Source organism: Streptopelia decaocto (assembly GCF_964273445.1).
Source record: "Streptopelia decaocto genome assembly, chromosome: 1".
NCBI classification, from domain to species: Eukaryota; Metazoa; Chordata; class Aves; order Columbiformes; family Columbidae; genus Streptopelia; species Streptopelia decaocto.
This window is the reverse complement of record NC_138663.1, coordinates 13,862,519-13,890,201: the sequence shown is the minus strand read 5'-3', so window position 1 is coordinate 13,890,201 and position 27,683 is coordinate 13,862,519. Positions and strand designations below refer to the sequence as shown.

Genomic DNA, 27,683 nt, shown 5'->3' with positions numbered 1-27,683 from the left:
ATTTTATGTCATGTACATTGTCTAAATTTCAAGTGCTAATAATTTTATAAAATGAATATTTTACTAGTAGCTAGCTTCAGCCAAATGCTCTGAATTTATACTCATCCTTTGCATGCAAATTGTTATGATTTCTTTGCAAGAGATGATAATATAATTCATTTTACATCTTCCTTTATTCTTACATCATCCTTGTTACGAGATGATACTATTACTGCTAAAGCAGCACGGGACATACTGGAATGGACATTTGAATATGAAAAGCAAAAGAACATGACATGAAACTGGATTAAATGCTCAAAATGACAAGATTAGGTAGAATGAAAATGAGAAAGACTGATTTACAAATTGCGTCCTGCCTACTATCATAATTTTTGCCCTTCCCTGCACTGCATAGTAGCACATTTTTGCTCTGGACAATCAAGTTGTTCTTTCTTTTCCTTCACCTTATCCAGGCTTTCCCATTTTAATGGGTACATAAATAAATAAAACATCAGTTATCAAAATGATGCTGCTTGTGTTTTAGTTTTGGTCTGTTAAAGTCTTTCAATTCTTTTCTGTTGCTTAATTTTTGGGGTTTTTTTACCCAAGTCACAATTAGTCCCAGAGACAAAAAAGAGCCTACTCTATACATCTTTCCAATTTCATAGTGAATCACAGACAGCTGCGCTCCAGGAACAGTTTTCCATCCATTTTATCTTTGCAAAATTTCCAAGATTTAATGAAGTTGATAAATCGCTTACAAAATCTACTGGTTTATCTTTTTAATCCACAGACTCCCCGAAACCTAGTCTTCTTCATGTTCTTTCAGTTAGAAGGAAAAATCAGTCATGGAGCCTAGTATCTTTTAATTCTATGTAGTTAATTCTGTTTATTTGTGAATTAGGTACAAGCTCATGTTTTTCTGGAAAAGAAAAAAAAAGGAGAAATGAAATCTTGGGAGGGTAGCTTTCCGCAGTTTGAGGTCTTTTTCAGTTAGCACTGTATTAGCAGTTCTTGTTAGGCTTTACTCAGGGATGATGTGTCTGAGCTTTTCTATGCTGTGCTTTTTCTTTTTTTTCCTTTTGTTGGTATGTTCTTGGGTTAGAAAGATATCTGTTAGTGCACTGAAATGTATACATCTGTTTTTAAAACAATGCTGGAAAAAAGACTTAGCAACATTGATCTTGCATGTCTTTGTAGTGGATGCTACGAGGGAGCTATTCATTCCATAAATAGTGCACCTGTGAATAAAAAGTGCTTTGCTATTTGCCAGATTCAACAAGTGGGCACTTTATTTGGAAGGTACCACAATAATCCCTTTCTGCTAATGAACGTTGTCCATCTTTGTGCTAAATCTAAACCTGCAGAAGAATAAACTCCTTTGGTAGGTTTCTCTGATTGAAGTAATGCAGACTAGTGCACTCTGTATCCTATAAAAATAAAATGGACTGTGCCCTACCTGATACCAGCACCAAGTCTTTAATTTGAGATGCTTTTTTTTTTTTAAAATGAAAATTGTCGCTATTGTGCTACATTTGTTTTTGCTGGTGTCCAAGCATCCTATTGCCACCATCCATCAAGAAGCAGAAAGAAGCTTTCATGAATATTTTTCATTACTATTTTGAAACTTGGAATGTTTCTAATATCAATGAACAACTTACCCTTGACTGCCAAAACTTGTGAACTGCTAACAAAATTGTTAACCAAAATCCTGGTTCCACTGGAAACACAGAGCAAAATCACCATGTTTACCAAAAAAGGAACAGTATTGTGACAGAGAATTCTCAAGCAAATTTTGATTTTGCTTCGGCTGCTCTGACACTGATTCGTGTGGATCTGTTAGCTGGAAGAACTTTAAAGTCATGAATTGATGCATATGTTCAGTGTTTGAATGTGGTTTAAGGGGGAAAAGGTACTTTTCATTTTTCTCTTTTTTCTCATCTGTGCTGCAAGAAAGAAGACAAAGTCACATAAAGGTTGGTGGCAGCTTTTAAATATAAATACTAAGAATCAGTATTTCATATATTTCTTCAATGGCATTCTGACATCTAACAATGCCACACTAGAAAATATATACTTTTCCGATTTCTTTTGCTACCAAGCTTTTTTAAAATTCTCTCCTAAATCAGGTTAAATGGTAGGTATAAACAAGATTCCTTTAAAAAAAATTTGATAAAACTTTTAATGAAAAATTGGGTAGAAAAGCTAGTCTAGTAGACTAAGATTTTTTTTTTTATATGAGCACAAATTTAATTTCTGTTCACCTACACACACTGTAGTGTGCTTTCTACTCTTATAAAGTATGATTATAAGTATATTTTTGCACGGTAACCATAGCAGTGGTTAATTTGTTTCAGCATTCTCCAGACATGTATGTGCTCTATCAAAGATGTACAAATCTTAGCACAGCTGTTGAATGCAAACAACATTTTCAAACTTAAGCTGATCCTGGCACACTCCACTTTACAGGCTTCAAAGGTTCCTGGCACAACAAAAAAAGCTCTATAAATGTGTTGGCACAGACAGCAAAGACAGATGTTGCCTCCACCCACAGGAATCTAACTGCTAATTAAATAAACCTTTTTTAACTTAACTGCTAATTAAATAAACCTTTTTAAACTTTGTTGGTATGGTCACTTGAGGAGTCACCTAGGGTTGATAATGTGTCTGTAAGCTAGAGTCTGGGGTTTTTTTCACCAGCTTTCAGCAAGCAAGAGTTTGCAGAGGGAATGTTAAACCGATGAGTGGTTGTGATGGGTATGTTGGTTGTTCCAATTAGTGGTAACTCCTATAAAAAGCTGTAGAAGAGTGGCCTGAATTTACAGATGCCTTAAAGCCGCAGGAATGGGAACAGAGCCAGTGTAATATGCTCTTTCTATGGAGAGATTCTTGTTACCGCTTGCAGGTGACATGGTGAGGAAACAAGGCCAGGAGCTGTTGCATGTGTTCGTATTGTCACAAAGCAGGTGGTGTTTCTGTTTGTTCCTGAAAAGCACATTTGAAAGCATTTCTGATGTGTTGTTTCTTCTATGCTGTTATAAAGTGAGTGCAGATTTCATGCCACACAAAGGGAACACATCTCCTTAAAGCTGCGAGACTAGGAATAACCTTTAATCGCAGCACCTGCTGGCATTTTTTGCCTTTTCTCAACAATTTCTGAGACTTAAAAAGGCAAGCATGTTGCTGCTTTATGTTCCAAAGCTGTCTTCCTCTTCCCCTTTTCTCACCTGAAATATGTATTTGAGATCTGATGTTCCAAAACAGGGGGATCTTGTACTGAAATTGCGAGTCTACCTGGCCTTGGCCTATGATGTTTAGGTCAGCACAACTGTGTTGTGAGGAGGCCAAAGTGATGTTCACCAAACATGCATTTGATAAAAATATCCAGTGGTGGAGAATCATCTATTACACAGATTAGGTTACTCTGAATGTTAAAAAGGTGATTTCTAGTTTCCTTATTCAAAAAACCTGTGTCCTCCTAATGAACAGAGCCTTAAAGATTTGCATGAGGAAGAATCCTTCTCTTTGGTTGTAGCATGTAGAGGTTGAGCCGCAGAAGTAAGCAGAGAGCCTTTTATATTCTGTCCAAAGAAATAAAAGAGAATTTATTCCTCAAAGCAGATCCTACTTCTCTGTAAAAGTCATTGACTCAATATAATTGCTTAAAAATAATCGTGTAAAACATACTTATTATTTTCTACTGTGCAAGTCTAAATGTTGACATACTATTTCTGTAGTATTAATTAGACTTACAGTTTGTCTTGATTATATAAACATAATTAGGCAATTTGGGATATTTCTTCAAGTATTGATTAATTTCCAAAAATATTATTTTTTACTGAGATCGGAAAAAATTATTAAGGAAGGCTTAAAAATATTATTGACCCACATCCTGTTCTCATGACCTGTGTGAGTGTTGGATTTGATACATCATTTTAAAACATTGTTTTCTGGTTTTGGTTATGATTGAGGGTGATGGCCAAATTCACTTCTGGCAGAAGTATTATAATTCCATAAAAGTTTCGTTAAAGCTGTTAATGAAAGAGATCAGTTTAGTAAGAGGAAAGTTTGCCTTTAGCAGGACCTGTTGGTGGGTATTGGTTCATCCATTTGTTTTTGAAACTTATTGTTGATGTCTTCAGACCCATATATACAGTGTTATTTTTCTCTTATGTCCTGAAAAAAAAGATTACAGAACACATTTATAAAAATACATTTGAAATATCTTTCTTGGTAGCCCAGTATTTAGTTCTTATCTTGTTTTTTTTTTATTCTGCGCATCCTTCCTGTTTTGATTTTTCTATCACAAGTAAGTCAGAGAAGCTAAGTAAGTTTGGCACCTTTGTTTGTTTGTTTGTTTGATTTTGGTTTAAGTTATAAACTCGATGTCCTAGGTACAGATTGAGAACCATATTAATTTCCTTTGAAAATGGTCACATAAATTCCAGTTTATTTTCCACCCAATTGCCAAACTACCTGTTCACAACTCACGCTCTGAGTTTGACTGCAGCGTTTCCTCAGAAACACCATCAAGGAAACAGATATTTGCATTAAAAAAGGAAGAAAAAAGTTAAAAATCTCTGCTTTCAGATCTTCTTTTCATTTCTTCTCTGTTGTTGCTTTTTTAAAATTCATTTTTCTGAATTTTTTTGGTTGTTGTTGTTTAAGCAATGCATAGAAAGCCAAGAGATTACAGTCTACTTGGCTGATCACATAGAACAGATGGGTTTGTGCCTTTATTCTTTGGAAAAAAAACATAGGAATTTTGCTAGCAAACCCACTGTTAGTAATCTTCACTGAAATTCGCAGTTTAAATATTAGCAAGATCAAAACCACAAGGTATTTTCTGTAAATTGAAGGACATGTTTTGAGTTATTAAGCCTCAAGCAGAGAACAAATGCTTTCATTTGTATAAAAATTTGTATGCTTTAATTTGGGGTATTATTTCTATTGACATGCTTTGATGAAACTCTCATGTGACCTGAAAGGTTGCGTGTAGTACAAAAACCAGATGAGTTTGCTACTCCTCTTTCATGTTAAAGATACAGATAATGTAAACTCTTGATTTAGCAATTACTTTTTTCTCTTCCAAAATATGAACAGTTTCAAAAGGGTGTCTGAGACTTCAGCCTTTGGTATTATCTGGCAGCTGAAGTGTCATATAATAGATCTCTTAAGGACTGTCCTTACAACCAGTTAGTCTCCTGGCATGTCTCATAGTCATCGTTGTTTGTCATCTAAAGTTGTATGTGTTTATCCAGTTTTTATAGAAAATCAATAAAACAAATGATGATATTTTAGTTTTTTATTTTCCATAAACTTCTATGACAGTAGTACAGCTTTAACAGTGTGACTTAACTTTATGACACCAAGGAAAAACAAAGATAATGCTTGCAACAAGTAGTTGGAGTTACACTTTTTAAAACTAGTACACATGGATGGGGAGTCGGTTACAACAGTTCCAGGCAGGTAATATTCACATTTGTGTAACCACATTACAAGGCTTTTGTGGATTATATTAGTCACATTTGCTTTTTTCTGTTAAAATTTTGGTGGTTTATGAAGTTTCTTTTAAACAGGATATAAAAATGACAGTTTCTCTTGTAAGAACTTAGCAGGTAAAAGACATTTTCAAGTAGAAGCTTGTAGATACCATAAGTCATACTTAGCTAGTTACCATATAATGAATAGGAGCAAATTGTGCATTTCATGCAAAATTACTAAATATAACCATATACAATTAGATATTTGCTCTTCTAACCAATACTTTATAAGTTGCTTCTTTTTTTTTTTTTTGGTTTAGACAATCCTTTTTTATCCCAAAATAAATATTCTATAGCTTCAAAACATGTTCTCAAGCAAAGATTAGACATCTTGCAATTAAAATTTTCCATTACTCTTTAAAAGTGAAATACAAAAAAACAAACTGACATATCCTAAACCACACTGAATATCCTTCAAAGTATTTACTTCCTTAAAATATATATATTAATATTTTACAATTTAGCTATTGCCACTGTTGCTCACTTGCATAACTTGTAACCATAATATTTCTCATTCTCATCTTAAAAAATGGGTCGTATTTGTAAAGTATTAGGTCAGGTGCATACTTAGATCTTATTTTGTATGTTTCTTTTAACCAGAAAGGCTATGCCAGCAAACACCACATTTTAACTGGTAAAGAAATACAGTCTTAGTACAGATTATCTGCATCTCAAGATTGACATAAGCAATATAGCAAAATACCCTCTTGCTAAGATAAATTGCATCTCCGTTCAGAAAGCTGGTCACTGTAGGTAGGGACGTGTCCTCTCTAGGGTAAGCAATAGATCCATGTAGTCAAATTTGTGCTCATCCTTTACAACATGAGCTTTAATAATCGTATCTCCAATTTGCACTTCCTGAAGTATTTGAAAATTGGGTTGTTTCATTTGTGATATTTGAGAAGAACCAAGTGTCTCGCATGTTCTCTTTTCTGTTTACACTTGTCAGTGTTTTGTTCGTGTTTCTGTGGCTACAAAAGGGGTACCCAGGAAAAGGGGAGAACACAATCTTTTTATATCTTACAAAATATTTATAATCTTTTTTACAATTTGAAAGTCTACCTAGAGTGAGAACTTAAATGAGAGCTTTGGTCCCTTCAAGAGTTATCTTGTAACATTTGTCTTACCTAAAAGGTGCAGGAGAAAGCAAAATGGCACTGGAAACACTTTTTGTATGTATTCAGAGACATTAATGCAAAGACACAGATTCTTCTTGGTGGGTCTTCTTCCTACCTGTCTACCTGACTATATAAATGTGCAATAAGCTATGTAACAGCTCCTTTCTCCCACAAACAAAAGGTAGGACCTTGAGCTTGAATGGAGGAACCAAAATGAGCAAGAATGTTGTCTTTCATTACATTCTCTCTACATTATTTCCACTTGCTTTTATTCAATTATTTCACCAACTTCTTTGAGTAACCTTTGATAAAGTGCATAAGATTTGGGAATCATCTTCCTTTTCTAAGTTTTCTTCAAGGCTTTTTTTCATGTTTTTGGGCAAACCATGTTGTCCTCTGTTTCCCAGTCCTTTAAAAATAGTAATTTGTAGTAGTTTTCCTAATTTATATTGATATTGCCATGGTATACCTTTGAAGTTGTGAAGGATAGATGATACAAAAAGTCGGGCTGTTCCAGAGAGACTAATTTTCATTCTAAGTGTTGAAAAATGTGTACATTATCAGTTTTGCCTCTGAGTTATTTTCATGTGTTTATTCAGACACAATTCATGGAAGACCATTTAAAAGTTTGAAATCATAGAAGCTGGTATATCACAGTCAGTAAAAGCACCAAAAGCAATGTTTAGAATATTTACATAACAATACTAAGACTTAACCTCTGCTAAGTTTTAGCAAAAACTATTCAGAAACATCTGGTTTTAAGATGTTATGTGGGTCAAACCATCTCTAAAAATTTATGTGGAAGTATGTTGTTTTGTCTAGAAGTGTTTTATGCCAAACATAACTGAATACTTGAATTCGGAGTATAATACTGAGTAAGTATGATTTTGAGTGCAATCCAATGCAAACTAGTTAAAAGAAAGGTATAGAATTACTGCACAAAACTTTTGGGTCTGATCATGATTTTTACCGATTTAAAGGCTTGCCTATATCCACTGGGAATACCATCAGACATACCGTGCCATGTACCCCAGAAAATGCCGTTGCGGACACCTTTGTATTTGTTGTGGTAGTACTTGCCGTTGAGGTTGGCGGACAAGCACGCGTCGAACCACCAGCCCGAGCTGTAGTATGCTCCACAGTTTCCTGATGGATACCTGTCGTTGTCCTTGTCCGGCGTTGTGAAGAACTTTTGATCGTGGTTGTAACGCTTGCTGTAGTGAAGGGCATCACCTGCTGTGCCGCTGTAGCCGTGAACACTTAGGCGGTACTTTAGGTATTCATTGGCCACATAGAAATGTTCATATTTCGCGTACTCTCTGATACCATTGAAATCTTCAAGTTCAATTCGCAGTTGCATTTCCTGGCTCTTTGTCAGGAGGTGGATTTTGTCATTCCCCAGCCAAAACTCCCTGCTGAGGTTCCCAAAGCCGTTTTTATAGTCGTTCCAGGTTCTGTTAAAGTTCGTGCTACCATCCTGACGCCGTTGCAGCACCGTCCAGCCACCTCCGTGGGTTTGCATGTCACAGTAAACTTCAAAGCTGCCATTTCTGGGGTCAGGGCTAATCCTGTAGATTCCATTACTCCTCCTGCCTGCTGTGTGATAATCAGCACAGTCTCTCTGCATTATTTGTATAACTGGTGGAAGAAGAGATAGTGTTAGAATAAACATAATTTCAATTGAAAAATAAACACATTTTTTACTGATGTGGCATGCAGAACTTGGATTGGAGAGAGTTCTACATAGGAAATAGTGTTACAGCAGTTTCAGCTCTAGGCAGAAACTGTTTTTCCCATCAGGTTTACTCTCTAATAGGTACCACCTAGGATCTCCATATCAGAGAACTGTCCAAAAAAGCCAATTTAAATTATGTTTTGTATCAAAACTGTCTAGGATGCAGCATTTTCATTGTCTGCTTTCCCTTTTCTCCTTTTCTGTACCCTTATCCTTATCCTTTCCTTACCTCCTGTAAATTCAGCCCTATTTCTTCAGTCCATATTTCTAATGCTTCGCATGTACACTCTTGCTGCTTTATATATTTAAATGTATACTATTGCATCCTGTCTATAATTAAAATCTTCATCTGGCAGCATGTCAGAGAAAAACTTTGTCCATATGGGAATGACTTTAACCTGGCTGTAGTTCAGTTGACGTCATTTGGTACAGAACATAACATTGTTAGGAACGTTTCATGTATTGATGTTGACTGCACTTTAGGAAGCAGGAAAAAGAACAATAAAATGGTCTCATCTGTTGTAATAATACTGTGATTCCTAGAAAGACGAAGCTAGAAAAGTGACGGTGCTTTCCCGTGTATGTGACTTTGCTGGCTTTACAGTAAGGAAACGTTTTATCACCTACCATTAACATAATGTCTTCCCAACAATGGATGGTGTATTTTATTCAGAAGAAAAATACACCCAGGTTTTTCCTGGTGAAAATCCATTTTTGATCCCCAGTGTCATCCAGTAATGACGTTGTGTTCAACAGCATGGTATTATAATTCCAGGTACTTAAGTAAGTGATAGAGACCTCTCGGAAGTTCTGAGTTAAGAGCCAAAACCATAATGTTCATTTCTATTGCAGGCATGAATTTATGGGCATGTTCATTTGCAGGCTTGAATTGCATATTTTTCCTAGAGAAATGTAAGCAATTAAATTGCTTCTTGAAAGGGAGGAGTGTTCTCAGGCTGCAACAGGGGATATGACTCAGGAGTCCTCATTTGCCAGTACAGAAAACTGGACATCTAGGACAGCAAAAAGGGCAGGATTTGAAGGCTTAAAAGCCAAATCTAAATCCACAATAGATTCTCATTTGTTTTGCTGAACCTTGTGTAAGATCTTTGGTGGATTAAGTCTCAGAGCAGATATTGACAGAGAATATACATTTCAGCTAAAATGCTTTTATAATCCAATTCAGCTCCTATTGAAATAAGTTTTTCTGTTACTTTCAGCGGAAGCAGGAATAACTACTGTATAAGAAAAGGTTGTAGCTGTTATCCTTGCTAATTTTTATAATGTATGTATGGCTGCTACAAACACTTTTAGCATCAGTTACCGGAAAACATAAGGAATATCGACATGATCATATGCTATGAATAGTACCAGACATTTCACTAAGTGTGAGAAATACCTAAAATTAATTTAGTCTGTTATGAAGTACTGTATTTGAATTTGATTCATTGCACATTATCAATATAACAAATATCACTCATCCTTTTTGTGAATGCTTTCTATCTGAATTAAAGTAATTGATTTATACTGATTTATATCTGATACAGTAAAAGCATTCCCTTTATTATTATTCATTTACTCTTTTCACACTTGCAAGAATTTCAGCTGTACATACACTGTACCATCTGCAGATCCTTCGATTTTTTATATGGGTAGACAGAAGAACAGTTTTATTTTGAGCTTGAACACTGAGTAACAGAGTCTTAAAAACCATAAAGCACTCTGATCTTTCCTTGCTTTTTCTCTAGAGAGCCCTATCTTCTTATATAAAATGCCTGATCATCATTTGTATAGTATCTGAGTGGTAGAATACGCTGACAATCTTGTGAATATTTATTCTTTTCAAATATTTTATATGTGATATAAACACTTCATGAATTAAAAAAATCTTCCTTAAATAACTGTCAACATTAGAAAGAAATTATTAATTCTATTTCTTAATTTTAATTAGGACAATTAAAAAGTAATATAAAACCTGTTTGTCAGTGATAACACCTGTTTTTTATATTGCTTAGATATGGGATTTATACTAAGGGTTTAGTATTAAAATGATGGTACATACATTACCCTCTTGAGAAGTACTGTTAATAAGCTTATTTAGCCAAGCCTTCCAGATATTTGCTGTGACAGTAGAAATATTCTTTCATTACCCATCTGTTTAAAAATTTTACTAGATTCACTTGATGTGTAATAATGACTTGCAGACAATTTCAGAACAGTTGCAGTTTCACATTGAAAAATATCAGTTTTCTAGGGCACACCTAGAGAAAATTTACCCCTTGTCATACAAGGAGAAAATATATGTAGTTCACTGATGTTCAGTATCCTTAATGAAGGGTACCAAGGTGTAAAACAATAAGTGAATTTTTCATATTTACTAGCTGAAAAGAAAAAAAGTCTTTTGAAAAGTCATGTTTTAAATCCCATAATAAAGTCCAGTTCTAGGAGCACCTGCAGCTCTCAGTAACCCTCTAGTGGCAGCTGAAATGTTTTATAGGAGTATAAATAAACACTAAAAGAGCAAATACTTAACTTGTGTAGTTAACAACACAGCTATCTAATTAAAATACATTTCAAATTGTATATCTAATATTTGTAAAATGCACAGAAAGTTTATACAGGCAGTGAGAATGAAGAGGTTACATACCAGGGCTTGGCTGCATTGCTGGACATTTAGAAGAGCATTTGTTATCAAGGCTGTTCACAACAAACGTCAGATTAGCAACTTTGCTGTCAACATAGTGCTCTACATTATTCATATTAATGAGGCTCATCTTCTCTAATCGACCCTGCAGTGTCTGAATCTGGTTCTTTGCATTTTTTAGACTGGTTGCCATTCTGTTAACTTTGCTTTGCAGTTCCTTTACTCTGTTATCTTGGATTTTGCTGTTTTCTGCTGGAGTGTCTGCATTAGGTAGCAGGAATTCGTTACTACTGTCTCTTTCTTGGTTGTCATCTGCCTGCAGCTTGCCATCTTGGCAGCATTTCTTCAGCTTGTTCACTGCTTCTTTAAGGGTCTGCACTTCTTTGAGAGTCTTCTCAAGCAGTCTGAATTCTTTGGGTAACTGCATGGTCATCGGAGGCAGATTTATCTGATATGGACAATCCTCTCCTTCCTCACATTTCCGATTAGTTTTGAGCTTTATAGGACAAGTCTCGGTAACTTTTCCTTCTGTAGCATCCTCTTCATCTTCTAAAACAACTGCAAAGACATCTGTTAAAGTAAGGAGAGCTGTCTTCAGCAAAACTAAGTAAAGGAGCAGCTTCATCTTTGCAGAGAAACCAGCAGTATGAGGAAGTATGCAAAAGTGGAACAACTTTATAAGGGCAGCTTGAAGCCTGTGAGTTATCAGACTGCCTCCTCTGTTCTCAGAAATGGGTGGGAGTGCTTGCATCACGGGTGATTAATAGCAGAGCAAAGTAGGTAGTGCCTGCAAGAGCAGCATGTTTCAGTGAGGATTCCTGACTCAGAACTAGTGTATGTAAGCAAAACAATGAAATGCATGTGTGCTGATGGCCTGTGCAGTTTAATTTCATTCCGTGTACACAGATTTTCTTTCCAGGGAAAAAAAAAAACCCACACTTAGGTCTGTGTTATAAATCTTCTAACGTCTGCTTCTTAACATTTGCATTCTAAAACTGCTTTTCAAAACTAAACTATAGTTTTACCACAGCAGGTGGAAAAGGTGAAAAGCAGTCACTTTCCCAGTTTGAGGTTTATCACAGCAATAGCTTCACTGATACTGAATCCCCTTCTTCCGAAGAAAATATAACTAAATAGATGTATTCATGAAAATTATTTGAACCCCAGAGCATGTTGAAACACACATGTAGTTTTGGTTCCAAACATTTTTCAGGGTAGAGTCACAAATTAAGAAGGATGAGCAGCAGTTTCTTCTTCCTATTTTGCTTGCACTGCTTAGAATAGCTATCTGGAATATTCATGATTTGTATGTGACATCGCAGTTAAAATTCACTGTTATCTGATTCTGAGTCCTTCTTATTGAACAGTTCTAAGTGAAGAGAAGACAGCCCCCCACACCACCTTGGATGCTTGGGGTCCTGGCTGTTGGATTGATTGTCCACAAAACCCAGAGCAAATCCTGGTGTTCTGAATGATGTCCTCAATTCTTTAAATCAAGGCAGGGAGCCAGGGAGGGAGCTCCCATGGGCTCATCATTTTGGAGTATTCTTTTCTGTATTCCTGATCTTTGGTTCCTGCTTTTCTTGTTATTGTGCCTTGTATCAGCTTGAAGAGTTAACCGTGTACTTTGCATGACTAGTGACACCGAATGGAATATTTCAGCTCTAGGCAACAATTGCCATGTACTTCCTCATGTTTGTTCTGCACACACCTTTGCCGTTCTCACGTGGTGCCCGCACAGTTTTAATCATCTGTGTCATTTTCCTTGTGCCCCAAAGCAGGGCTATATGGACGTGTCTTTGTGCATTCATAGCTCAGTCCAGAGCCAAATAACTTGCATGAGTAAAGGATTTTTACACCAGTTCTTGTTTAATTAGTCCAACCCGAACCATTTATTTCCCTAAACCCTATTTGAAATAATGCATAATACAGATTAAACATTAAACAGACATTAGTCACATACATACTCCATAAGTTCATGATCTCTGGAATGTTACCAGCTTTTATAGAGACCACAGGCTTATATTGATAGTACAGGAGAGAGGCTTGGTAAAAAACCCCTTCTTGTTCAACCTGCTACAACAATTCCTTCAGATTCCTGCACAGCACAATGTACTTTCTTGGGAAGTGGGTTTTGAATCTACTCTTCCCATATTCTAAATGAACCTGCCATGGTGCTTTTAGTTATGTGGCAAAACGGTGTCTCTCTCCCTTTCAGACCATGAAAGTTCCCCAGCAGTGAGGTGAAAGACCCCTCTCTGGACTGCAGTGTGAATGTAAGACATTTGTATCACCTCAGTTTTGTTAAAAATGCATCAAAACTGAAATGTTTGTAGCAGTAGATTAAATGTATGAATTTAATTTGTGAGTAAAATTTTAAAATAATTATTTGATTTATAGGTTCCTATTGTTTTTTTCTGTCAGTCTTACAATGAGGTATTTACAGAGCCTTGTTCTCCTTTATGGCTGTTAAATTGAGGAAAGCTGTAGCAGCCTCTTTTGAGGGGCTTTAGAAATATAATAGGGTTCCTTAAATCCTTGCTATTTGGGAAACCACATTCCCCCACACTGCTGTTTGTTCAGCTTGCAGTGAACTCTGCTATCTGCTGTGTGACTTTTGAGGGGACAAATTATTCTGTTTGTAAAATTAATAATAAGTATCCTTGGTAGACCACGTCTTATGAATTGCCTTGAAATGTTTAAATTCGTAGCAAATGTTGTTGTAATTTATGACTGTTGTGCTGCATTGAAAGCCTAAAATATCATTAGAACTGAGTGACTTCAAGAAGGGCAGAAAGTAACATGAAGTATCTGAGCTTTTCAGACATGTTTGTCCTGACACGTTCATTTTTGATCCCTTATATATCTAAATTTTCAGATACCTACTTCTTCTAATGGATGAGATTTCTGTAAGCTTGTAAAGCTCTGCTATCCTCCTGATTTTCTTATTAGTTGCTTATTAGTATCTGTATCGTTCTCCTACACTTTGTCAGGTCTCTGTTCGTTCTTCAGGAACCCAAAGTAGTATGCCACAGCCTTTTTTTTGTGTTTCGTGCCCCCTGTCTTCCTTGGGATAATTGAAATAAACTTTCAAAACTGAGTTTTTCACAAGTCTTTGCCCTCGGAAGGGGCACTGAGCAATCTTATACTGTAAGATGCTGATGGAGCTTAACTAACAGCAGAAATATCAGACCAGATCAAAATAGAGAACTGCAGCTTGTTCTTTGTTTATAAACAATGTTTCTTCCCAGATGGAGCTTTTCTAGATCCCTAGAGTGTTCTATATAACACTTAAAACTTTTAAGTGGTTAAGCAATCACAAAACCCAAAAGCCAATCTTTGTCAGCTGTGAAAGGATTTCACTGAGTAACAGCTGATGACCACAAGTGAGAATTTTCTGCCAAGGTCTTTTGTTTGGTTAAAGGTCATTTTCTTGGAGTTTTTCATCTCTTAGTCTTCAATTTTGGAATTTTTCCTTACAGACGCGTCTTCCTAAAGATAAAGAAAATAACTGAGAGCTCATGGTATTCTTAAATTCTACTGAATATTTTAATTCTGCTCCCTGAACTACCCAGTGGTTTCAGGGTTAAAGAAGGAATATATTTTTGTCTAACTGACTTATCTTAGGAGTGTTTATTCAAAGTTTATCAAAAGCAACATGAACCATTTCCCATGACTTTTTAAAGCAAGTTTTGTTGGTTGTTGTTGTGGTGGTTTTGGTTTTGTTTTGTTGTTGTTTTTGTTTGAGTTTTTGTGGATTTTTGTTGCTGTCGTTGTTTTGTTTTGTTGTTTTTCCTGGCAGATAATGGAATGTAGATCAAATAGAAAACCACAAAGACTGTAGGCAGACATTAATTTAACTAGTGACAATGGCAATTTAAAACACAACAGCTTGCCATCTCTTTGATTTCTGGCTTTGTGCGGGGAATTAACGTTTCCTGCAGCAGAGTTCTGCAAAACATCCAGGTTTGCATCAGCAGTTTGAATGTTTGGTACGAACAAACCTGAAGCACATCTTGGCTCATTCACGTAAAACATTTTGGTGGCAGAGGTGGGATGAGTTAAGATTCAACTGCTGCCATAATAGTTTTGGTGTTTTCATAGACTTCAGTGATTTTGTGATATATTTTGTCTGAGAAAGAGGGTGAAAAGTAATTGGATTATTCTTCAGTTTTTTCCACAGTGTGGAATATATTCCAGAAGTCCATACTAGATTTGAATTCTGATTTAGGATTCTTTTTGACTAATTTAATTATTTTCCTTTTCTAATTTAGTAGTCATTCTTCATGCAAACAGTCTTTATGTCGTCTGCTGGATCATGGGCCTGCCTGTTCAGCTTCCTCATGTGTCTGAGAACACAGCAGAGCACAAAAAGGAAGGCAGTCCTCTCCCATTTCATTTTAACTGTTAATGTTCTTACTGAGATATAGATTACATAGAACCAGTAGCCAGGTGGTTTCCACATCTGTTTAAATTGGTCTTCACTTTATTTACAAATTCTGGCAACTGACAGAAAGGCAACACTGACGCAGGGCATGTAGGTAGCAGATAACATATTTATATAAGCAGTTGTGAATGTTACACATATTACAAAATTCATGTGGACAAAGAATATCGCTCCTTCTGTTAAGGCAAGGGCAGTATTTGTAAAGAACAAGATCTGTGACACTAAGTTCCTATTCATTCTATTTCTCCTATGACATCTGAAGATCTGCCTGCCCAATATCTAGAATTTACTGCTATTTTTTTTATCTGTTGCCACAGAAGACCATGTAGTTGGCCAAGTACATGGAGAAAATAAACCAGAATGCACTCTTAAGAACAACTACATACCAAAGCCTCTCCCTGTAATGTCTTTTCAGGAAAATTCCTTTTTGATTCCTGCAAATCCTTCTCCAATAAATGCACTGTACTGGTTGCTCAGTGACCCCTCTGAGAACTCATGGCCCAACAGGTGACAGCAGGAAAGCAATCTCCTTTCCTGAAATGCTTTTCTTAAAGTTCTCTCTGCTTTTATTGAGCCACACCAGATGCAATCGGCCACCAGATGCAGTATCTCCTCACCCACTGTATCATCTTGATGGTGGCTGATTTTGATATTTTCCATGCAGGGACTGCTTTTTCCCATGAACTGGGGGACAAAGCTACTGTTATGAAATATGCCTTGGGAAAGAATTCATGATATTGTTTTTCCTCGTTGTTATTTTTTAGTTTTAGAGAGCTCTTCAGCAGTTTATTTTTCATTAAAGGGTGCCTGGCTGATCCATCTGTAATTTAAAAAGTAAAATTGTAGACATTCTGTGTAAGGCAATACAGTGCTAGATCTACTGTAAGTAGGTATATTGTTTTTCACGTATGCCTTTACTCCACTCTCAGTTTTGCCTTGTTCATGTACTATCATCTGCTTTTTATGCAAAATACTTTCTAGTAGACTGTGAGCCTTCCAGTGGTATATCAGTATAAAAGACTCCTTATTGAAATAAAGTAGGTGCTAATCATTTTTTCAGGCTCATTTTTTTATTGTTTGACTTTTGTCTTCTGAGTTACTGGCTTGTATGTGGAACAAATGCAGCCAGGTCACTTCACTGTACACAACAAAGTTCAAGGAACCGTAAACCTTACGCCATCACTATGTGAAATCATGATACACTATATTTAAAAAGTGCATGCTATCTTCTTATTCATTGCATTTATGGGTTTATTGGAATAGGAAAGGGCAAAATAATTTGTGAAGCACTTTGTGAAATAGAAAAAAAATCACTTTGTTAAATTATTTAAATTATTTTATCTTCAAAATAAAAATGGCTTAGAAAGGTGTTGGGGATTTTTGTTTGTTTTTTTGGTTGGTTGGTTTTGTGTGTGTGGTTTTTTTGTTGGTGGTGGTTTTGGTTTTTGGTTTTCCCTGTAAAAATAGTTCTTTTAAAGGAAAACAGATTTACATACAAATGTGACTTTATACGAAGGTACTTGTTACTTTGGCATAATTTTGCTCATCACAAATATAAGGGGAGAAATGCCTGATTCCATTTGTGCAACCTCATGGGTTCAGGTATAGTAATTTATCACCTAAATTAAATGTTGAGAAAACACAGTGACAAAACTTTTTCCACTTGAAAGGCTGTAAATAGGCTTTTCCTAAGGACTTCCTATACTTATCCTCAAAAATCTACTGCCTGTCAGTGTGTATGCAGTTACAGATGACAGGGATTAAACTTTACTTGTTAACTCTAATGACAGCATTAATTTAAAAATCATGCCACATTTTTCTTTACCTTCTACCACGATAACCTTTCTCCAGAATAATGACTGATTACTTAAACAAGGCATACGCTTCCCTAAATGTCTGCAGTGTGGCTATTCCTGTCTGTACTTTAAATGTTTCTCAATCTACAGAAGGGAATGCAGAATTGCATTGAAATACCGATAACTACAGTTTATGGTGTAACTAAATATTTACAGTATTACTTTAGTTATTTTTATCTTGTTGTCTTAAAATACTTTGAAAGATGTGTTGAATCCTGAAATACTGTTGAGTGGAGACATTCTAAATTACTTTAGAAAGGTTAGTCTTCTATAACTCTGTACGAATATTTGAGGCATATTGAAAAATGAGTGATGTAAATGACTGAATAAAAAGTGCAATTATGATAGTATTTGGGCATATATAAATAGTGATTGAACACTTTGCGTCAAAACCAGAGTTTAAGTCATCTAAACATCGGATGCATAGTCTGAGCTGGTTCATCATCTTTGGCTCCTGCTATAGTCAAAGGCAGTAAGAGCCACACTGAGGATGTTTCTTTTCTCTTATAAATCCTGGAAAGCAGTCTGAGATAATTTAATGAGTTAAAGTTGATTATTAAAAAGAATCAGAATCTTAAATACACTGGCCTAATTATTATCCTCTATTCTGGCATCTCTTTTTCCTTCCTTACACTTCCTAAAGTCTAAATGCAATACATTCCAATCTTTAACTGCATGGTTTGGAAAAAATATGCAAGTGAAACAAAGTAAGATAGTCAATGTTTAGACTCAGGACTTCAGGATAAGTCAGTATCTCCTTTTGGGTTAAAAATAGAGCGAGTTTTTGGTACCTCAGACTGTCTTATAACTGGTGCAATGTTTGTTCAGCCACTTCATCCTTATGCAGTCACTGCATTTTCAGAGTTTGACAGGACAGGGCCCTGAGGTAACCTCATCTAACTTTGAAGCCAGTCGTGCTCTGAGCAGGACATTGGACTGAGTGGCATTCAGAGGCTTCTTGCAGCTTCAGTTTTTCTGATTCTGCTCCTGTCTTGGATATAGGAAGTTTATTTTTTGCTTTACTATATGTTGTAATAAAAATGGTGTAATCAAAACACTCTGGTAAATGCAAAGAATTACTCTTTTTTAATATATAGGGGCTCTGCACAGACTGGGGGCGGGGGCGGTGGATGGGGTGGGATGTAATTGGTTTCATTCCTTGCCATTTAAACTTTACATATGACCTGGAGTTTATGTGGAAAAAAACCCTACCCTATATGGCAAAATGGCCTGTTATACTATTTCCTCTACCTGGAAAACTGTTTTCTAATGCAGTCTGGTTTGAAAAGATTTTGATGTTGACCTTGTGTTGCAAAAGAATATTTGAGGGAGAAATCCTCCTTCAGTATAGATGTTAAGGAAAATTTTCACTATGTTTTGCTAAACTGGACCAAATTTCATTGCTGTAGAAAGACAATTTGGTAAGTACACATGGTTTAATTTACATTAGCCTTTAACCATTTCCCTAAATTGAATTTTAAAAGAAAAAGCTTGGGAAGTTCAATTGGAACAATTCCAGTTGGTTTTAAATCTGTTTTTTAATCTAACAAGCCATGGAATAATTATATCAGATTTTTTGTCAACAACATTCAGAGTTGTGTGGTTCTGCCTTTAACTGACTCAGGACTCATCCCTGTTCCAAAGTCAGTGGGAATTTCCTCAGTGGCCAATTCCAATAATGAGTTTTGTGTTCTAAGAAATTGTCTCCTTTTGTGGTATTGAAGCGCATGCTTCAAACCCATGCAGCAAAAGTGGTGAAAAAGGTAAAAACTGTCCTGTATATTGTTTGGGGAGTCATATGAAATTGTCACAGAAATCCTTAAGACCATTAAATTCTCTGACACCAGGACTGGTAGTTTTTAGAGCTTTTTTTGTTTGGTTTGGTTTGGTTTGAGATAAATCCATTGTTCCATGGGTTACAAATGCTAACTGTATAGGTTTTTAATTTTCGTGCCTTTATTTTGGTTGCCCCATCTTGACATAGCAAGGACATGATCTTTAGAAGTAATGAGTAGTCATAGAAATCCTCGGAAATTGAGAACAATGTAAACTATTATATTTAGCCATTTAGAAGCCAAGATCGTGTAATGCATTTCTCTTCATTTTATTGTTAGTCCCTCACTCTCAGTTCTGGTTGATGGCAAGTGATGCTCCTTGTTTTCCATTTCTTTGTGGACAGTTCTGCTCTGCTGCAGCACAGGTGCAAGCTCAGTTGTAAACTTAGTCTGAGCGATGGACTGAACTTGAGGAGAAAGCTTCAGTTCCCATAGTGCATTACTACGGGTCCAAGCTTTTGTCTAGATAATTTGGAGACACCAGGCACAGGCAAGCCCAACACCAGCAGATTATCTCTGGCTCCCCTCTTCTAAAGGATAAAATGGATCCTGTGGAGACTTACAGACAGCAATACGGATGGAAATGCAGGATTCATAGCCTGGGTTCAGCGTGCTTGCACCTGCTGCCCCTGGCAATGTAGACATAACCCTTGAAAAGTCAATGGGAGATGGTGTTGCCAGGGGATACAGAGCTTTCTATTCAAAGAGGAGCCTTTATCCTTTTTCTTCCCTGGATGTTTCAACATTTAAATATTATCCAAAAGAGGTAAGAAAAGCTCTTCAAATAAACAGAGAAAATTCCAAACTTCACGCAGCAGACTGGCCAGAAGAGCCATTTGCCAAAGTGTTTAATACTATACTGAAATCCTGAGTATATACAAACTAAAAATACATTAGTTCCTTTATATTTTTCTGTTGTCTCTTATTATAAGGCAAGAGAGTTGTTTGATGAGACCTTTCAGATGTTTGAAATAAACAACATTAATATAAAATGTTGGATTATTCTGTGTGTTAAAATAACATTACGTACAGTCACAATGTCTTGTTATAATTACAAAACCTACAGCTTAGAGTGAAGAGGTAGAAAGTGTTGTTATTCCACTTGAGCTTAGAATACATTTTAGTTGTTTTATAGTATCTGCAAACATAATTAGAAACATGTGTTTGTTCCGTCATTTCTCCAAAATGCAGAGATTCCAGGCACTGTCGAAATTAAGTCTTTCCTAGGAAGCCTTCAAAAGTTTCACTTTCATAGTGATTATCAGTAACTGATGTTAATCAACATTTTCTTTGTGGTGGCTGTATTTGTCTTCTGTGCTTTTCTTGATGCTTTTTATCCAAAGAGTGTGAGGAGTCAGACCAACATTCAGATTGCATCATCTTTTTAAGTTTAACGTTTGGCTTAGTCTTATTTATTTCTGGAAAGTCTCAAAAGAAGCCTAAAAAGCCTTGAAATTCAGAATGGGGAGCATCGAAGTTCTTAGAGTTCTTATTTATGTCACATTTGAGTTTCAGAGAACTGATTTTTAAATTCCTGGTGAATCCCTTGGTGCATTGCTTTGAGCTGACCATCAGAAAGGATTGAATATAGTCTGTTAAAATGGAGAATGTAAAAGCCTACTGCGCTTCATGCAGAGGTGAGGAGGTGTTGATGTGGTTACTCACAGATTTCACTAGTTTTGGTCAAATGGCAAAGTATCTTATTTATCAGATGGGTCCTCACCCTTCTGTGGTTTTAATTTCCTTCCATGTTCTGACATACTCTCTTTTTTACCAACATCTCATCTACATCCGTATTCCAGTCTCAGAGAACCTACTGTGGTCCTACACCCAGGGCCAGTGAACCTGCAGTCAAGCTGGAAGGATAATACAAGATCTCCCTCAGGTTGTGTGTAACCCCAGTTTGTGTGTGGGGAGCTGCTGGTAGCAAGCAAATTAGAACTTGGGTATGGGTATAAAGTCATGCAGATGTACAGAACAGCTATTTGAGCATAAGAATTCTTCTGTTTTTCTCATGTATTCCTATATTTAAAAGGCTCCTGCCCAGAGCCAGAAAATCCACCTTTTCCTGCCAGAAAAATATAAAGGATAAGCCCTTCCCTTTCCCCCTTTCAGCAAAATCTTCCTCCACAGTCTTTATCATAGGGCAGGATTATCCAGTGTTTTATTTCATGGGACTTTTCACTGATTGAAGGAAACGAAGTTGTTTTGGAATTTGGTTTTAGGTTTGGTTGTGTTTTGTTTTTCTGGTAATGTAGCCAAGCTTCAGATAGCAAGGTAAAATGAAAAAATATAACCAAGTTAGAAAATTACACTCATGTTAATCAGTTAAAGATGAGTGTAAAGTGAAAGAAAGGGTAACTCAATAGCACAAAATAAATACAACAGAAATTTATAATTAAAAGGGAAAGATACAAGTAAATCCAGTAATAAAATACATACTTCCATACTTTTTGTGTAATTACATTTATGGGAGTATGGGGAAAAAGAAAGCAAAACGTTGCCAAGCAACCATCCATTAGCAGCCAAGTTTTCATCCAACTTTCCAATAATTTTCCATTTAGATAAGTTTTTTTTTTTTCCAGATGATCTGTAAGTTTTGATTGAGTTTAAAACTGCATGGTGTTCCAGTTCATTGTATAACAAGAAAGAAATCTGACAAAGGCAAAATATAGTTAAGTACAACTGACGTGGAAAGGAACTGGAAAGCTTAAGAGTTTACGAAAATTTACCTGATCTGAGATTACCTGTGCAACAAAATGATCTCAGTTCTTTCCAGGGCATTCTGGTTAACGCAAGACTGAAAAAAGACATCCTCAGTTCCCATTCACAAGCTCCTTTTTTTCTCACTACTCCATCTTTTCACTCGTTCTTTTCAGTGTTGCAACATAATTAGTTGAACTAAGGAGAACTAGCATTTTACTTACCCCAGCAAAGTAAGAGCTTCCAAGTAATAAAATGAGCTAAGAGTGTGTCTTGGAGTGAAGGGGGAGGAGTGAAATGTAACTTCTTTTTTAAACTTGGCTTGTACACAGCTTTTTTTTATAGAAATGTGGCTAATATACATCCAATGGTCCAGAAGAAAGTCACCACAAACCTTCATTTACAAATGTTACATTTCTCTCTGTATACATATGTATATGTCTACATACTGTTGGTTATTTCCTCATAAGTTGTTTTATTTGTGTGTTCTTGAATTATGACTTTTTTTGAACTAACTTGCAAGCTTACTTCCTTAAGGTTGAAATCTGGAAGCTCCAATACTCATTACAGTCACTGCTGCCAAAGTATACTGTTTTTTTGAATTAACTCAGTGCTTACTCAAACATCCCTTACTTCAAATCAAGTGTTTTTACCAATAATGAAACAAGTTGATGAGTGAGACAGCTAGGGAAAGTGCCCCGCTGGACCTGTTGTTTAGGAACAGAGAAGGACTTGTGGGTGGTGTGGTGGTTGGAGGCCACCTCGGGCATAGCAATCACAGAATGATCAAGATTTCCATTCTCAGAGAAGTAAGGAAGGGGGTCAGCAGAACTGCTACCTTGGACTTCGGAAGAGCAGACTTTGGCTTGTTTAGGAGCCCGATTGACAGAGTCTCTTGGGAGGCAGCTCTGAAGGGCAAAGGAATCCAGGAAGACTGGACATTCTTCAATAATGAAATCCTAAAGGCACAGGAGCAGGCTGTCTCCATGTACCAAAAGACAAGCCAGCAGGGAAGAAGACTGGCCTGGCTGAACAGAGAGCTTCAGCTGGAACTAAGGAATAAAAGGAGAATTTATGACCTTTGGAAGAAAGGGCAGGCAACTCAGGAGGACTACAAGGATGTCATGAGGTTATGAAGGGAGAAAATTGGAAGGGCCAAAGCCAAGCTAGAAATTAGTATGTTTACTGCCATAAAAGGCAACAAAAATGTTTCTATAAATACATTAGCAACAAAAGAAGGGCTAAGGAGAATCTCTATCCTTTACTGGTGGATGCGGGGGGAAACAAAGTGACTGAGGATGAGGAAAAGGCTGGGGTACTTAATGCCTTCTTTCCTCAGTCTTTAACATTAAGATCAGTTGTGCGCTGGCACACAGCACCCTGAACTGGAAGACAGCGATGGGGAGCAGAATGAAGCCCCCAAAATCCAAGCTACACCACTTGGCTGGATAGGATCCACCCAAGGGTACTGAGGGAGCTGGCAGAGGTGCTCACCAAGCCACTTTCCATCATTTATCAGCAGCCCTGGCTAACCAGGGAGGTCTCAGTTGACTGGGACACAGTTGGCAAAAGTGACGCCCATCTACAAGAAGGGCTGGAAGGGGGATGCAGGAAATTACAGGCCTGTCAGTCCGACCTCAGTGCCAGGGAAGGTTATGGAGCAGATCATCTTGAGTGCCATCATTTGGCATGTACAGGACAACCATGTGATCAGGCCCAGTCAGCATGGGCTCATGAAAGGCAGGTCCTGCTTGACCAACTTGATCTCCTTCTGTGACAAGGTGACCTGCTTACTGGATGAGGGAAGGGCTGTGGATGTTGTCTACCTAGATTCTAGTAAAGCCTTTGACACCATTTCCCACAGCATTCTCCTGGAGAAACTGGCTGGTCATGGCTTCGACAGCCATACTCTTCACTGGATAAAAAACTGGCTGAATGGCAGGGCCCAAAGAGTTGTGTTGAATGGGGCAGTTGGTGGCCGGTCACAAGCAGCATTCCCCTGGGTTCAGAATGGGGGTCAGATCTGTTTAATATCATTATCAACAATCGGGACAAGGGGATTGAGTGCACTCTCAGTAAGTATACAGAAGATCCCACTATTAATTATGCAGCTGAGATATTCTGTATTTACTCTGCTATTGCAGATCATGTGTCTCAGTCCTTACTGATGAAATGAAATGGAGTAGGGCTTTGGGAATTTGCCTGTAGGTGCAGGTGTGTATACTCAGGATTTACGTGTATCTGTCTTTTTATCTTATGTCAGTAGTCTTTAATTTTTACCATGACATGGCTTGGAAAGAACAGTGCTCCACGCCCAGTGCCAACACCATCTGGCTACAGAGAAATAAAATTATTAACCTTTGTCTCTAGTGCACTCCAAGAATTAATTTGTTACTTATTCTGTCTTAAAACGTGTCTTTTATGATAGTAAAGACAAAGACGAACCTAATTGAAATTAGATGGAATCTCAAAGGTAAATATGACTAATCTATTGTGAACATTCAGAAGTAGAGGTAAAAAGAAATATTTATGAATTCCAGTTTCAGTTTAGCTTGTGATATTTAAAAAAGTAATCTAATACTGAACTTGAGTAATAAAGCTGTATGAATGTTTTATATAATGGCATCTGGTTACAAGAATTTTATCCTGTTTTTTTCTTTTTTTAATATACTTTACTGTTAAATCTGAGATCCAAATGCAAATTCCTGTAGTTTAGAGAAGCAACTGGCATCCAGAAATTCAATATGTAGGTTTAATGTTCCTGTTGGTTTTTTACTGTTTACACCAGTGTAAGTCTTCTGATTTAAGAATAGTATTATAATACACAATAACACTTTATAGGTCCTATTAGAAATATTACCCATTTCCCTAATTTCAGAATAGAGTAAGTCTGTGAACCTGTGGAAGGAGGACTATTTACAGTAAATTAACAGGCAGGTAAGAACATATCATGACTCAAGGCATTGTCTATTATACAATGTATTTCTTATAGTCATATACTGACTAAGCAGTTCAGAGCCATAGATTTCAGCTAAATTAGTCTAACAACTTATTTTTTACTGTTGGTAAACACCAGGTATTTTTTTAATGGGTAAATAGACCCAGAATGTCCGTTAGATCTTATCTACCATTCAGGACAAAATTAATTGTAAGCACAGACATACAAAATCAGTGACATCAAATCAGGTTTCATTTCTAATTCCAACAACAGGTTCTTCTAAAGTCAAATGGAGGTAAATGGAAAAAATAAGCAAAAGTTGAATTACCATATTTTGTTTTGAAGGTTGTATGGTAAGGCTTGATGTTTCAGCCATTAGTTAAGGAAATAATGCTCACTCTTGCAACTATCCCTATTTAAGCCAGTTTATATAAGCAAAAAATTATCCTCATAAGTAAATGTTTGTTCTTGATTGTTGCCCTCAGATTACAGTTTTCCAAATGCTATTTTGATGACTAAAGAAAAACTTAGTAGCTAATATTGTTCTCCCTCATAAGATGTTTGTCCTTGTAAACAAAAGCATAGAAGAGATATGTGAGGAAGTGATCTGGAATGGAACGTCAGAGGCAGAAGTGTATCTCCACAGATAGGGGACGGGCAAGGTTTGTGATTACAAGCCAAGAAGGCCAGATGTGCTTATTTCCATGCTATAGAACAAAGTTTAAAATATTCTGAGGATAAACTATACAGCAAAAATTGTTATAATAGTTATCATAATTTGCCATTGAGCTGGAGGATGTCCATGGCCACAAGAGGTGGTTTGCTTCAGGACTGTGAATGGCCTTTTCAGAAGATGGAAAGACAATCACTTCCTTGGCTTTATTTCCATTCTAGATATTAGTAAGAACCAAAGTCATCCTGGCTGGAAAACCGTTTACTTTTCAGCCCACCTGATGGCAAACGAGACAGACTCTCTTTTATGCTGTCCACTGAGTACTGGCTCTAACAGATGGTGACACCTACCCATTTTCAGTATTTTTGCAAAAAGCTGTTGCTTATTTTCTGCTGACTGTGCACAACCATAGTTCCAGGTCCAAGTGGGTACCTACTGTCATTCCAGTCCAGTCCCTAATTTTTGTTATCAATAAGCAATGTATTCAGGGACTGGAAATCTGCTGTTCCTCAGCATGATAGAAATGTGTAAGGAAAATAATTGCTCACCCCACTCTAGGCATTCGGTGAATCTCCGGGAGCATCCGTTGATTCAGCTGACATAGCTTCTGAGGTTCACTTCGTTTACACATTATTTGCTACTACATATGTGGGATAAGCAGCTTTGAAAGTATTCTATTATCTGCATATCAGGGGCATCATCCCTCATCTATTTTATGATGACAAATAATACAAATTTTCTATACTAGGTTCATGCTTTTCCTCCTTACTTTCACAACTGACTGTTTCTTCCCCTCAAGCTGTTCCCTCTTACTTTTCCTTCTTCCTTCCCAAGAATCTTGGAGAAAACATTCTTCTGGGCTTTAATAACAAATCCTGGGATCAGGGTAGCCCAGTGCTCACTCTCTGATGGCTCTACAAATAAAGTTGCACTAATGGGAACTGTCTGATGATGATACTTTTCACAGAAGTCTCACCCCCTTTGACATGCTGCTTATGCTGTCCATACAGTCTGTCTTCAAAGCTACGTCTTCACATTATATAGCACCAGCCTTATTGAAATAGAGCTCTTAGCTCTCAACTGAACTGGGAAATTAAGTGTAAAAGGTGTAAAAGTCTTATGGATATTACAGAGAAGACATAGCCACAAGGACAAGTAAGTTTATTTATGTGGAAACATTTTCAAACATAACATAGGTCTGTGGTGAGAAGCTAAGCATTAAGAAAAACTGGAAGCACAGATATAGATCAGGGGACCATGGAGAAAGGACAGTAGTGAGGTACCACCCAAATAGGACAACTATACCTACATATGAGGCTAAGAAATAAATGGGTTGAGATAGGGAAATACTTTCTTTCTCACAGAAGAGCTAGTTATTATTGTGAACTTAAGTGAACATAATCTTTGGATCATAAAGGATGCCAAAATAAATATTTGAGAGCTGTTTATCTTTAATCTCATGCAAACAAATGAAAGACAGATCTCCTTTCCTTTTCTCAGGGTCTCAGGCAGCCAAGGTTGTCTTTGCTACCATGAAATATTTTGCAGTGGATCTTAAAAATATACATAAACAGTTATCAACAAGATGTATACTTCCTTTGGCATATGAACTTGGGTTCTGCTTCTTGACCATAGGACTGGTTCTGGACTCTTTCTCCTGGATAATCAAAAAGGGGCATCTACAGAATAGCCCACACATGAATCTCTTAAATGGCCCTTAGTTCAGCTTGGGAAAATGCCTTTCCCAGGAAGCCTTGTCAAACACAAGAGTTGAAGTATGACTTCTGGAATTTTCCTGGTGCTGTAGTAACTTACCTTCATGTCACAGGAGATCTGCATAATCACATTTCTTGGCAGGTTCCCACAGACTGCAATTTGACTTGCTACCCCAAAAGATTAGCTATGGACTTTTGTAGAGCCTTACATTTTTCACCTGGATTTAACCTGGTCTCCTTACCTGTAACCAAAGGAGGTGAAGAAAAGGTTTTCTAAAGAAATATTGCAGGCGATATTATCGTATCACTGCTGTGATATTTCCGAGTGGCAAAATGGGGCTCCTGGTCCTATTTCCTATTTATATTAAGAAGGACTGGCTCATTGGCCTAAATTACTGCCTTTAAGACACCTAAGGAATCACCTAAGAGATGGGTGCACTGCATCACACACCTGCAGGTTTTGTAGTACTAAATATGTGGAGTGGTTTGATCTCGGT

At 36.8% G+C, this 27,683-nt stretch overlaps 2 protein-coding genes across 5 annotated transcripts in view; one reads left to right on the top strand and one right to left on the bottom strand.

Moving 5' to 3' along the window:
• CCDC146 (coiled-coil domain containing 146) overlaps positions 1 to 27,683 on the top strand; it is a 79,005-nt gene that overhangs the window by 12,369 nt on the left and 38,953 nt on the right. The gene's annotated exons all lie outside the window — the stretch shown is intronic.
• FGL2 (fibrinogen like 2) lies at positions 5,270 to 11,770 on the bottom strand (the record flags this gene model as incomplete). The annotated part of the gene is made up of 2 exons (XM_082043961.1): positions 5,270 to 8,278; positions 11,023 to 11,770. 2 exons carry the CDS (start codon positions 11,768 to 11,770, stop codon positions 7,572 to 7,574), a joined length of 1,455 nt encoding a protein of 484 aa, XP_081900087.1. The 3' UTR covers positions 5,270 to 7,571.